Source organism: Hibiscus syriacus, unplaced genomic scaffold (assembly GCF_006381635.1).
Source record: "Hibiscus syriacus cultivar Baekdansim isolate YM2019G1 unplaced genomic scaffold, ASM638163v2 tig00002841_pilon, whole genome shotgun sequence".
NCBI lineage: Eukaryota > Viridiplantae > Streptophyta > Magnoliopsida > Malvales > Malvaceae > Hibiscus > Hibiscus syriacus.
The window spans coordinates 1,161,671-1,176,006 of NW_024061948.1; the positions used below are offsets into that span (position 1 = coordinate 1,161,671).

Below are 14,336 nucleotides of genomic sequence, written 5' to 3' on the forward strand. Positions count from 1 at the left end.
AAGCAAAACCCAGTATTAGTAGCCATCATTCATTAACCCTGAAAACTCAATATCTCTACTGCGTTACAAATTCACTTTATGTGCCTTTCACTCCAACTAAACCATCCCCTTCAACCACAAGACTGCCCCATTTTATTATATAAAATTCACCAACAGTTTGTTTTTTCACCACAAAGAAACCAGCAAACAACAAAACCCAGTACTGTTTCTCTCATCACCATGGAACTCAAATGGTTGCTTTGTGACAATGGCAACTCTTATGACATGGGGAATGCACAGGAATCGGTGAAGCCATTGGTGAAGATAGTGAAGGGGAAGAAAGTGTGTGACAAAGGGTGGGTGTGTAAAGGTGGTCACAGTATGTTGCAACCAAACCATTTCTGATTATTTCTAGACTTACCAATTTGAGAACCTTTTCGCTAAACGTAATACACGGTGGCTCATGCGGTTGGGTTCTAGGATTACCATTCTTCATTACGGCGGCGGCTCAGTATCAGCCCCTCGTTTTGGCACCACCGGCGGGAAGTGTTGAAAATTAGCCCACCAAATTACATCAATTGTCAACATATGGGTGGTAATTTGGTGGCATTAATGGGGTGGCAAATTGGTCAAATTGGCCACCAAATTGTTGAAAATTTTGGATGGTAAAACTATGCAATAGTCATTGTAATTTAGGGTATTTACAAATTAGTCCTTAAAGCTTCAACTATAAATACCCTAGCTCAGTTAGCTTCAAAACCATCCCAAAGCATTCTAGCTTCTTTCCAATACTAGAGAGAATTTAGAGAGTTTCTTGAGAGTTGTTTTCTCCTTTTTATCAAGAGAGAACTATCATTGTTTTCTCCTTGGTAGATCGAGAGAGGTTGTAATTCCTATTTCTCATAGTGAAATTCTTCTACCGTTGCCCGTGGTTTTTACCCTATTTATTTAGGGTTTTCCGTAAATTTTGTGTTCTTTTTATCTTCATTTTTATTTTCTCAAATTATCAGTGCAATTTTGCTCTATCCGATAACCGTCTTCCGCAACAATTGGTATCCGGGCCAGATTTGAGTGTGTAACATCTGTTTATTGTCTTTTGGTTGCCACCAAAAGGTGGATCCTCCAACATAAGAAATAAGAAGGTATTACCCATTCTTTGAGGTTCTAAAGAACTATTCACGATAGTGAAATAGTGGGAGCTATCAATAATAAGCTATGGCAGCGAAATTTGATATTGAAAAATTCAATGGGAGAAATTTCTCATTGTGGAAATTGAAGATGAAGGCCATCCTGAGGAAAGACGGTTGTCTAGCAAGTATCAGTGAAACGGGAATGCTATGGCAAACTTTCATCTAGCATTAGCAGATGAAGTATGTCAAGCATCGAGGAGAATAAGACAGCTAAGGAGATAGGGACCATCTCACCAAATTGTACGAGGCCACATCACTGCACAATAAAATTTTCCTTAAGAGAAAAATTGTACGCTCCGTATGCCAGAATCTACTTCAGTGACGGAGCACTTAAATACACTGAATACTTTATTTTCTCAGTTTACATCCTTAAGTTGTAAAATAGGAGAAAAAGAACGTGCTGAACTTCTACTTCAAAGTCTACCGGATTCGTATGATCAACTCATCGTCAACTTGACAAACAGTAATGTCACTAGTCTAGTCTTTGATGATGTTGCAGCTGCTGTTTTACAAGAAGAAAATCGGCGCAAGAACAAGAAAGACAGACAAGTAAATCTGCAACAAGCAGAAGTGTTGACAACGATGACAACGATGAGAGGGAGATCAACAGAACGTGGCCAAAGCAGCAGTCACAAACATGGTAGATCGAAGTCGAGGAGCAAGAAGAATTTAAAGTGTTACAACTGTGGAAAGAAGGGTCATTTGAAGAAGGATTATTGGAGTCTAAATAAAAACTCCAATCCACAAGGCAATATCGCAAACACTTCAGATGATAGAGATGCTCTATGTTGTGAAGCGTCAACCACCGTGGAAGGAAGAAAACGATTTGCAGATATATGGCTCATTGATTCGGGAGTAACATATCACATGACCTCAAGAAGAGAATGGTTCCATCATTATGAACCTGTCTCAGGAGGATCTGTTTATAGTTGCAATGATCATGCCTTAGAGATCGTTGGTGTGGGAACCATCAAATTGAAGATGTATGACGGAACAATTAAAGTTGTTCGAGATGTGCGGCATGTGAAAGGCCTGAAGAAAAATTTATTATCCTATGGATTTTGGATAATAATGCAAGCAAGATTGAAACACGGAAAGGAATCATGAAAGTGTTCCGTGGAGCGCTTGTGGTACTGAAAGGCGAAAAAATAGCTGCAAACTTGTACATGCTGAAGGGAGAGACTTTGGTAGAAGCAGAAGCCTCTGTTACCTCATGTAGTTCAGATTCGGCAATGCTATGGCATCAGAAACTTGGACACATGTCAGAACAAGGAATGAAAGTCCTTGTGGAGCAAAAGCTACTTCCAGGCTTAACAAAGGTATCACTTCCTTTGTGTGAGCATTACATAACAAGTAAGCAGCACCGGTTGAAATTCAACACATCAAATTCTAGAGGCAAAAGTGTTCTAGAATTGGTTCACTCTGACGTATGGAAAGCACCAGTAACGTCCCTAGGTGGAGCAAAATACTTGTCTCATTTATTGATGACTACTCCAGGAGATGTTGGGTGCACCCTATTAAGAAGAAGTCAGACGTGTTTTCAACTTTCAAAAATTCAAAGCGCTGGTGGAACTTGATTATGGAAATAAGATCAAGTGTTTCAGAACAGATAATGGAGGAGAATACACAAGCGAAGAATTTGATGACTTTTGCAAGAAAGAAGGCATCAAAAGACAGTTCACAGTGGTGAACACTCCTCAACAAAATGGAGTGGCAGAGCGGATGAACAGAACCTTGTTAGAAAGAACAAGAGCAATATTGAGGGACGTAGGCCTAGAAAAATCATTCTGGGCAGAAGCAGTCAATATCGCTGTTATTGGTGAATCGAGCTCCATCAACTACAATAGAGCTGAAGACACCATGGAGATGTGGACTGGTAAACCAGTTGATTATTCAAACCTCCATGTATTTGGAAGTATTGTGTACGTGATGTACAACGCCCAATAAATTTCAAAGCTGGATCCAAAATCCAGGAAATGCAAATTCTGGGGTATGCTGATGGAGTAAAGGGGATCGCTTGTGGGATCCCACTGCCGCAAAGTGATCATTAGCAGGGAGTTATCTTTGTAGAAGATAAACTACAAAGAAAAGAGACGATAATAGTGCTGAAAAGTCAGAGACTACTCTGATACATGTGGAAAAGAGTTGAAGAATGAGATTCTTCTGAAGTAGAATCAGCACATGATGAACAGAACCAGAGAGTTCTGAAGCTCCAAACTCAATAGATCGTGTGAGAAGACGTCCCAATTGGTACTCAGATTATGTTATAGAAGGTAATATTGCATACTGCCTTTTAACAGAGGACGGTTGTAACACCCCCGACCCGTATCCGACCCGGATACGAGTCCGAAGTGTCACATTGACTTTTCAAACCTTGACTCTTAAGAAAAATCCCGGGAAATTTAAAACTTTATTTAAATCAAATAAACTTATCAGAGTGCTCGCACTTAATGACTTATTACATGCCAACACTTTATACATAACCAAATACATACTTTGTCAAATATTCTGATCTGATCTTTTGGTAAGGAAAACTGACCTGTCTTGATCTGATCTTTTGGTAAGGAAAACTGACCTGTCTTGCTTCGCATCCCTCCTTACTCTTCTCGAACCTACGTGTGAAACAATCACACGCTAAGTCGAAGACTTAGTGAGGCATAACACTTATAATGCACTTTAAAACATATATACTGCATGTTCTGTTCTATCATGTTATAGCAATTCCAGGCATTTTTCATATCGTATAAAATCATATCAGATTTAATTAAGTAAATACAGACATACACATAATTCATCATTCACAGGTTATCATATAATCATACTTTTCAATCAAACACTATACACACAACATCATATCATTTCTATAGCATTTATCATACCACTAACTTATATTTGTTCATATCTCTGGATTAGCCCATGTACATATGTGAGAACTATCGATATGGTCTATAGAGGTTGTGCACTATGTTGTCACAGCTCGTATAAATGCACCGAAGTGCCCGTAGAATTGCACCGTAGTGCCATATAATGATGTCCATAAGGACCACATAGAATTCTTTAAGAATCATATACATATGCTAGGGATCAAGTATGTGTCTTTCCAGACTTCACACATGTTCCAAAGAATATACATATGTCCCGAAGAACCGCGTAGAATTGCACCGTAGTGCATATAATGTCCATAAGGACCACATAGAATTCTTTAAGAATCATATACATATGCTAGGGATCAAGTATGTGTCTTTCCAGACTTCACACATGTTCCAAAGAATATACATATGTCCCGAAGAACCGCGTAGACCCTCGACTCTTGGCATGCCAACTATACCCCTAGCTCTCATGACACATAACATGGGCGTTATCATTTATTTCATTTCAAATATTCACATAAACTCGTAATTCACTTTCACATATCACTTATCACATAGCTTCTTTTCATATGATCACATAGTCACGTAGTTCACTTACACGTAGATCATTTCCATATAATTCACATGTCATAGTCATGTTTTTCATATAATTATGTCATTTCTCACCCAATCACCTTTATCATGTACACATACTCATCATATCTTGTTCACATATGATCATATACTTCATATAACAAATAGGAACACTTTCACGTAGCTATAATCATAGGTTTTGTCTCGTAACATATATTGTTTCACGTATATATTTCCTATCAATTCTTATACCATCACATAATTCCTTTAACATACATAACATATTATGTAACATTATAATAGGAATACCTATAAGTAATATCACTAGAGCACATATTACTTATAGTCACATTGCTTATATCTTAATCTTATGCCTTCTCTTAGACCTATATATATTCACATGTTCAAGTAATCCACCATTTCATCACATAATTGTATTCATATAACTCATTTCATTCATTTCATATCTATCTATATATCCTCAAGATTTATCTTAATATAAATCATATAGCACTCTTATAATTCATATTCATATTCATCTAGGGCAGACTTATAACACCTTCACTTCTATTATTTTATATATAATATCTAATCTGTTTACTTAATTCAATTTCATATAACTCCTATAATCTTCTCATATAGCTTCATATATGTCTATCATACAACCCATGTGTTATAGTTTTATTTAAACATGAATCTTTCCCATCTAGTTTATCTTATATGTTATCTTATCGTTTATGTTCAAATCTCTAGTTAGTGTACTATTCTCACTTCATCCTAGAGATCAATATTATCCCTTATTTCACTTATCATATAATACTATAATATATTTACTATGATCACATAGTTTATATCTCATATAATTCATAACCTTTCTTATGTAATTACTCCTACTTTATCATCTAACACATAAAAACAGATCAATCCATATAATCAAACATACATACATGCATTCCACTCATGCCTTTAATCATGAATTCATGTGTAACACTTTAGGAAATAGACTATCGCAAGTCTTATTCCATCGCACATCGTTATACTATTAAATATGCACTCACTGGCCTCACTAGTCAATTCCAATCTCTTATCTTTCCCTTGATCGATCTTACTTGCCAAACGTTCCGGAATTTCTTTATGCGTAGAATCTTATACCAGGCTTCACGGTTGAGAGGAGGAAGAAGAAGACTGAAGAATGCTCTGGACTCTTCTTCATACGCTTATTACCCTTTATAAAGGGAAATAAAAATCTTCCCTGAAAAATTACCATAGTACCCTTAATATTCCAAACTTAATCATTAATCATCATCAACTTTCTTCAATTAAATCCATGAACTTTTAACTTATTTCGAATCGAGCAATAGTTTACAAAATTTGTAATTTAGTCACTGACCTGATTTGGGATGTTACAAATCTCCCCTCCTTTAAAAAAAATTCGTCCTCGAATTTCCACTGCACACATTGATAAAAACATGTTTGTTAATGTTCCCGTTGTTTCCTTTACTTAATCTTTCTTTCTCTTAGTTCTTCAACTACCTTTTTCCTTTATACATCCTTATCATGTTATTATCATATAAACAATAGCATCAGTTCTTATCACTCAAAAATCCTTAATCAATCAAATTCTTTATCAATCTTTAATACCTTATAACCATACCAAACTTGTATTTCGTCATCATTTGACCAAAACACAACTTTAAATCTTCTTCAATGTGATTAAAACATATACTTTAAGGAGTCAAACAATTTTCACATCACCTTGCACACTGTCTTATTTCTATATCAAAATTGTCCTCTGTACTTCCATATTTATAGTATCTGATCCTTTAAATCAATCCCTTTCATTTCTTTATTCCTTATTCCTTATACATAAATCATAATTTCCTTTCATGTTCACATACTCCTGTCTTATTACTTAACTCATCTTTATGTACCAATCTTCATTGCATCCTCATTACTTTAATAACCCATTTCTTATACATAACTTCATCTTATCATTCTTTATACTTGTATTTTTCTTCCTGAAGGTTACATACAAATACTTATCTCAGTTTCTACATCATAGCTATCTGCTCAGAATATACAACCATATTCAAATTCGCATCATAATCAATTAACTCAACTTTATCTATTACACATCTATTCTCATATATCCCGAAATTTCTTTTATTCAAACTCAACATTCTGACTTCCTGTGTCGTATAATCTGATCATCGATATACATATTCTCAAACTCTTCTTATCAATCCTCAGCTTTATTTAAATATACAAATTCTTATTTACTTTTCCTTTAGTATACCACATTACTATGATCCAAATATGCAACTGTATCCAGATCCATTGCAGATCTGGTTATCATATCTTGACAATATCTTATAATCTTATAATTCCAGTACATTTTTATCACATACTCTAGTTAGCCAATGCTAACTCTTTCCATCTTAACTGTAAACCCTTATCATAAACATACTCTTGTTTATGTGCAATATTATCACTTCGTTTCAAACTCATAAGCTCTGACATATACATCTTATACGCTTGTCACTGATGCACTTATCCTTGAGTTTTCTATACGTAATCATCACGTCATTAAATCTTTTTAACATTTTATGGTGAATCCGTTCACCATCTTTATCTTATTCACAATAGCAACACTACTCTACATCGTTTTCCGATTCCAAACGATGAAAATTTCTATCATTATTCAGATATGATTTCAGCTTTCTGAAATCAACTTTTAATCTTACTCGGCATTTCCTGAGGTGTCCGCTCTTCATCCTGCATGGCCAGGGCAAGTGAATAGCTATCACAATCAGGAATATCACCTTTCACTTACTTCGAAATTATCACGATTGGATTTCTACTGTATTAAACTATTCTTATTTAATTAGCAAGACAACGTATTCCTTACACTATCAGATCAGAAATTTTTCAATCTATGTTGGCATGTACACCTTTTATGACATTTTGGACTTTGGTTTATGCCGAGAATCGGCTAAACCATTTCAAACCTTGACTCTTAAGAAAAAATCCCGGGAAATTTAAAACTTTATTTAATCAAAATAAAGACTTTATCAGAGTGCTCGCACTTAATGATTATTACATGCCACACTTTATACATAACCAAATACATACTTTGTCAAATATTTCTGATCTGATCTTTTGGTAAGGAAAACTGACCTGTCTTGCTTCGCATCCCTCCTTACTCTTCTCAAAACCTACGTGTGAAACAATCACACGCTAAGTCGAAGACTTAGTGAGGCATAACAACTTATAATGCACTTTAAAACATATATTGATACATGCATGTTCTGTTCTATCATGTTATAGCAATTCCAGGCATTTTTCATATCGTATAAAATCATATCAGATTAATTGCAGTAAATACATACATACACATAATTCATCATTCACAGGTTATCATATAATCACATACTTTTTCAATCAAACACTATACACACAACATCATATCATTTCTATAGCATTTATCATACCACTAACTTATATTTGTTCATATCTCTGGATTAGCCCATGTACATATGTGAGAACTATCGATATGTGAGTCTATAGAGGTTGTGCACTATGTTGTCACCACAGCTCGTATAAATGCACCGAAGTGCCCCGTAGAATTGCACCGTAGTGCCATATAATGATGTCCATAAGGACCACATAGAATTCTTTAAGAATCATATACATATGCTAGGGATCAAGTATGTGTCTTTCCAGACTTCACACATGTTCCAAAGAATATACATATGTCCCGAAGAACCGCGTAGAATTGCACCGTAGTGCCATATAATAATGTCCATAAGGACCACATAGAATTCTTTAAGAATCATATACATATGCTAGGGATCAAGTATGTGTCTTTCCAGACTTCACACATGTTCCAAAGAATATACATATGTCCCGAAGAACCGCGTAGACCCTCGACTCTTGGCATGCCAACTATACCCCTAGCTCTCATGACACATAACATGGGCGTTATCATTTATTTCATTTCAAATATTCACATAAACTCGTAATTCACTTTCACATATCACTTATCACATAGCTTCTTTTCATATGATCACATAGTCACGTAGTTCACTTACACGTAGATCATTTCCATATAATTCACATGTCACATATGTCATGTTTTCATATAATTATGTCATTTCTCACCCAATCACCTTTATTCATGTACACATACTCATCATATCTTGTTCACATATGATCATATACTTCATATAACAAATAGGAACACTTTCACGTAGCTTATAATCATAGGTTTTGTCTCGTAACATATACTTGTTTTCACGTATATATTTCCTATCAATTCTTATACCATCACATAATTCCTTTAACATACATAACATATTATGTAACATTATAATAGGAATACCTATAAGTAATATCACTTAGAGCACATATATACTTATAGTCACATTGCTTATATCTTAATCTTATGCCTTCTCTTAGACCTATATATATTCACATGTTCAAGTAATCCACCATTTCATCACATAATTATGTATTCATATAACTCATTTCATTTCATTTCATATCTATCTATATATCCTCAAGATTTATCTTAATATAAATCATATAGCACTCTTATAATTCATATTCATATTCATCTAGGGCAGACTTATAAACTCTCACTTCTATTATTCTATATATATATAATCTAATCTGTTTACTTAATTCAATTCATATAACTCCTATAATCTTCTCATAGCTTCATAAATTTCTATCATACAACCCATGTGTTATAGTTTTATTTAAACATATGAATCTTTCCCATCTAGTTTATCTTATATGTTCATCTTATCGTTTATGTTCAAATCTCCTAGTTACTGTACTATTCTCACTTCATCCTATAGATCAATATTATCCAGCTTATTTCACTTATCATATAATACTATAATTATATTTTACTATGATCACATAGTTTATATCTCATATAATTCATAACCTTTCTTATGTAATTACTCCTACTTTATCATCTAACACATAAAAGAACAGATCAATCCATATAATCAAACATACATACATGCATATTCCACTCATGTGTAACACTTTAGGAAATAGACTCATCGCAAGTCTTATTCCCATCGCACATCGTATACTATTAAATATGCACTCACCTGGCCTCACTAGTCAATTCCAATCTCTTATCTTTCCCTTGATCGATCTTACTTGCCAAACGTTCCGGAATTTCTTTATGCGTAGAATCTTATACCAGGCTTCACGGTTGAGAGGAGGAAGAAGAAGACTGAAGAATGCTCTGGACTCTTCTTCCTACGCTTATTACCCTTTATAAAGGGAAATAAAAATCTTCCCTGAAAAATTACCATAGTACCCTTAATATTTCCAAACTTAATCATTAAATCCAACATCAAATTTCTTTAATTAAATCCATGAACTTTTAACTTATTTCGAAATCGAGCACCTAGTTTACAAAATTTGCAATTTAGTCACTGACCCTGATTTGGGATGTTACAACGGTGAGCCATCAACATACCAGGAGGCAATAAACAGCTCAGATGCTTCACTATGGATGATGGCGATGCAAGAAGAAATCGAAGCCCTTAATAAAAATAATATATGGGACCTTTGGCCACTACCACAAGGAAGGAAGCCAATTGGTAACAAATGGGTCTTCAAAATCAAGCGAAATTGTGATGATCAAGTTGAGAGGTATGGTGCAAGACTGGTGGTCAAAGGATATGCTCAAAAGGAAGGTATTGATTTCAATGAAATATTTTCTCTTGTGGTTCGACTAACAACAGTTCGAGTAGTTTTGGCAATGTGTGCTACATTAAACTTACATCTAGAGCAGCTAGATGTTAAAACAGCTTTTCTTCATGGAAATCTTGAAGAAGAAATTTATATGCTCCAGCCTGAAGGTTTTGAAGAAAAAGAAAAGAACTTGGTTTGCAGGTTGAACAAATCTCTATACGGTCTAAAGCAGGCGCCGAGGTGTTGGTATAATAGATTTGATTCCTTCATTATGTGCCTTGGATACAACAGACTTAATGCAGACCCTTGTGCTTATTTCAAGAGGTCTGGTGATAACGATTTTGTTATATTGCTGTTTTATGTGGATGACATATTGATTGTAGGACCCAACAAAGATCATATTGAAGAATTGAAGGCACAACTGGCTAGGGAATTTGAAATGAAGAACTTTGGATCAGCAAACAAGATTCTAGGGATGCAAATTCACCGAGACAGAAGTAATAGGAAGATTTGGCTTTCACAAAAGAATTACTTGAAGAAAATCTTGTCACGATTAGCATGCAAGATTGTAAGCCAATTTCTACCCCTCTTCCTATTAACTTCAAATTATCCTCCAGTATGAGTCCTAGCAGTGAAGAAGAGAGGATGGAGATGTCTCGAGTACCGTATGCATCAGCAGTGGGAAGTTTAATGTTCGCTATGATATGCACAAGACCATACATTGCACAAGCAGTGGGAGTGGTTAGTCGGTACATGGCGAATCTAGGCAAAGAGCATTGGAATATTGTAAAGAGGATCCTAAGATACATCAAAGGGACCTCAAATGTTGCATTATGTTACGGAGGATCAAACTTACTAATCAATGGGTATGTAGATTCTGACTATGCAGGGGATTTGGATAAAAGCAAATCTACTACATGATATGTGTTCAAAGTTGCTGGTGGAGCTGTAAGCTGGGTTTCAAAATTGCAGTCAGTTGTGGCTACGTCCACAACAGAGGCAGAATATGTAGCAGCTACACAAGCCAGTAAAGAAGCAATTTGGTTGAAGATGCTATTGGAGGAGCTTGGGCACAATCAAGAGTATGTCTCTATGTTTTGTGACAGTCAAAGCGCCTTGTATCTAGCAAGGAATCCAGCATTTCATTCAAGGACTAAGCACATACGAGTTCAGTACCATTTCATTCGTGAAAAGGTGGAAGAAGGAACGGTAGATATGCATAAGATCCATACCAAAGACAACATAACAGATTTCATGACGAAGGCAATCAATGCTGATAAATTTACCTGGTGTTGATCCTCCTGTGGCCTGTCAGAAACGTAAGCAACATGAAAGGTACAAGGTAGAAAGAATTGTGTGAAGATATGATTGTTCCAATCAAATCTTCAAGTGGGAGATTGTTGAAAATTGGCCCACCAAATTACATCAATTGTCAACATTATGGGTGGTAATTTGGTGGCATTAATGGGGTGGCAAAATTGGTCAAATTTGGCCACCAAATTGTTGAAAATTTTGGATGGTAAAACTATGCAATTAGTCATTGTAATTTAGGGTATTTACAAATTAGTCCTTAAAGCTTCAACTATAAATACCCTAGCTCATTTAGCTTCAAAACCATCCCAAAGCATTCTAGCTTTCTTCTAATACTAGAGAGAATTTAGAGAGTTTAATGAGAGTTGTTTTCTCTTTTTTATCAAGAGAGAATTATCATTGTTTTCTCCTTGGTAGATCGAGAGAGGTTGTAATTCCTATTTTCTCATAGTGAAATTCTTCTACAGTTGCCCGTGGTTTTTACCCTATATTATTTAGGGGTTTTCCACGTAAATTTTGTCTCTTTTTATCTTCATTTTTATTTTCTCAAATTATCAGTTGCAATTTTGCTCTATCCGATAGCCGTTTTCCGTAACAAGAAGCTCATGAGTATGAAGGAAGTGGCGGCTTTTCTTGGGCATGTTGGAAGCAAAACTTCATGTAAGTAACACGTCAAAACTAAACTAAAAAAAAATTCGGCATAATCATAAAATTAGCCACAATATTTGTCCAAATGATCAATTTGACATTTTTTTGGGAGCATTTTTGTCCTAACATTTTAATTTTTAATCAAAATACTCATTATCAATGAAAATCGATAGTTGACTAACAATCAATATATCACATTATCATTATAGGTGGTGTTATGCATGTCACATCATTACTTTGGATGTGTGGTACAAGTCACGTCACTAACTAAATACATATAAAAATATCACGTTAGTAATACTTGTGGATCTTTAGTCAATTAACGATTTTCATATAATAAATGTTATTTTGACAAAATATTTAAACGTTAAAGACTAAAATATTCTAAAAAAATGGTCAAAATGGTCATTTGTATGAACGTTGAGGGCTAATTTTATCACTATATCAAAATTTTCTCACTTGTTTCTACATTTTCTTATTTTTTGTTCAAGTTTTAATGTTTAATATCTGATCGTCTAATAAATAGATGTTTCATAAATGATTTATGACTCGAATTTCGTTATAGTCAAATTGAAACTTGTTTTAAATGATTTTTAGGTGGTTACGGAGTGGCGACTGGGGGACCATTGGCCTGGGGTCTATGCTACAACAAGGAAATGAGTCCCAGCAAAGTCTATTGTGATGACTACTACAAATACACCTATCCTTGCACTCCAGGAGTTTCATACCATGGCCGTGGTGCCTTACCCATCTACTGGTAAAAATTCTTCAACCAGGAATCGATAGGGGCAAGTGGGGTGATCGTTTAATTTTAAATTTTAAATTCTTATATAATTTAAATATTTTGATAATATATTTTCGTCTTGAACGTAAGTGTTATTAGTGGGTATGGGAATATATGTTACATGTAGTATCTGTTTGCTGATTCTGTGTGGCTACAGGAACTTCAACTATGGAGAAACAGGAAAGACATTGAATGTGGATTTGTTGAACCACCCAGAATACTTGGAAAACAATGCAACCTTGGCTTTCCAAACAGCAATCTGGAGATGGATGACACCGGTGAAGAAAAACCAGCCGTCGGCCCAAGACGTTTTCATTGGCAACTGGAAACCGACCAAGAACGACACGTTGGCCAAGCGCATTCCGGGGTTGGGAACCACCATGAATGTGCTCTACGGAGATCAGGTTTGCGGTCAAGGTGATGTTGATTCCATGAACAACATCATCTCACATTATCTGTATTACCTGGATCTAATGGGCGTTGGCAGAGAAGAGGCAGGCCCCCATGAAGTGCTCACATGTGAAGAACAGAAGCCTTTCACTGTATCTCCTTCTGCTTCATCATCTTGATGATTCATTTCTTACCCTATATATTGAGACATGGCTGTGAATCCATATTACCCTCAACAATCGTGGATGCTGTGTCAATTTTGAGACTCGTTGTTTACTTTTCAATTGTAATCAAAATAACAATTTAAACAAATATTAAAAACTAATTTTATTATTGTATTTTAAAAAAAATTATATTTTCCACTTTTATTATATTCTAAAAAGACTATGAAATCTTCGTATTGAAGAGAACCTCCGTTCGTATTATTCTATCTTTAATATTTAGAATCAAGATTTTGAAGTACATACACTTTGAATATTCTCATTCTATTTTTAAATATTTTATATTTAAATTATTTTTTATTAATTAATAGTTTGTATGTTATATAAATTTTAAATCCATACATTCCGGACGCATCTTAATTATTATTTTTAATTTATATTCATAGCATATAATTGTATTGTGTTTTTAAAATTGGTAGTTCTAATTTAGTGTTATATATATATATATATATTGCTAGTTGTAATTTGACTTTGGATAAATGACACTTAATTTATCATGTTACACTTCAACTTTGGAAAGACGTTTTTCTTCAACACGTGTGTACACCAACCATCAAGTGGTTCACAAACAAATCGAAAGAGAGGTGTAACTTTAACAAAAACGCAAGAACCACTCGTAAGTCTCCGTTTGGAATTTGAAATCCAAAGA

The 14,336-nt window shown here is 34.8% G+C and overlaps 1 protein-coding gene across 1 annotated transcript in view; it reads left to right on the forward strand.

The window, feature by feature from the left end:
- Nucleotides 1–219: 219 nt before the first annotated feature.
- The window catches only part of LOC120159592 (chitinase-like protein 2), a 39,726-nt gene continuing 25,609 nt past the window's right edge, over nucleotides 220–14,336 (forward strand). Inside the window, exons 1-5 of the mRNA XM_039170171.1 lie at nucleotides 220–321; nucleotides 395–522; nucleotides 12,243–12,304; nucleotides 12,890–13,049; nucleotides 13,234–13,646. Of these exons, the coding sequence (XP_039026102.1) occupies nucleotides 220–321; nucleotides 395–522; nucleotides 12,243–12,304; nucleotides 12,890–13,049; nucleotides 13,234–13,645 (864 nt within the window). The 3' untranslated portion in view covers nucleotide 13,646. The remainder of the gene's footprint in view (nucleotides 322–394; nucleotides 523–12,242; nucleotides 12,305–12,889; nucleotides 13,050–13,233; nucleotides 13,647–14,336) is intronic.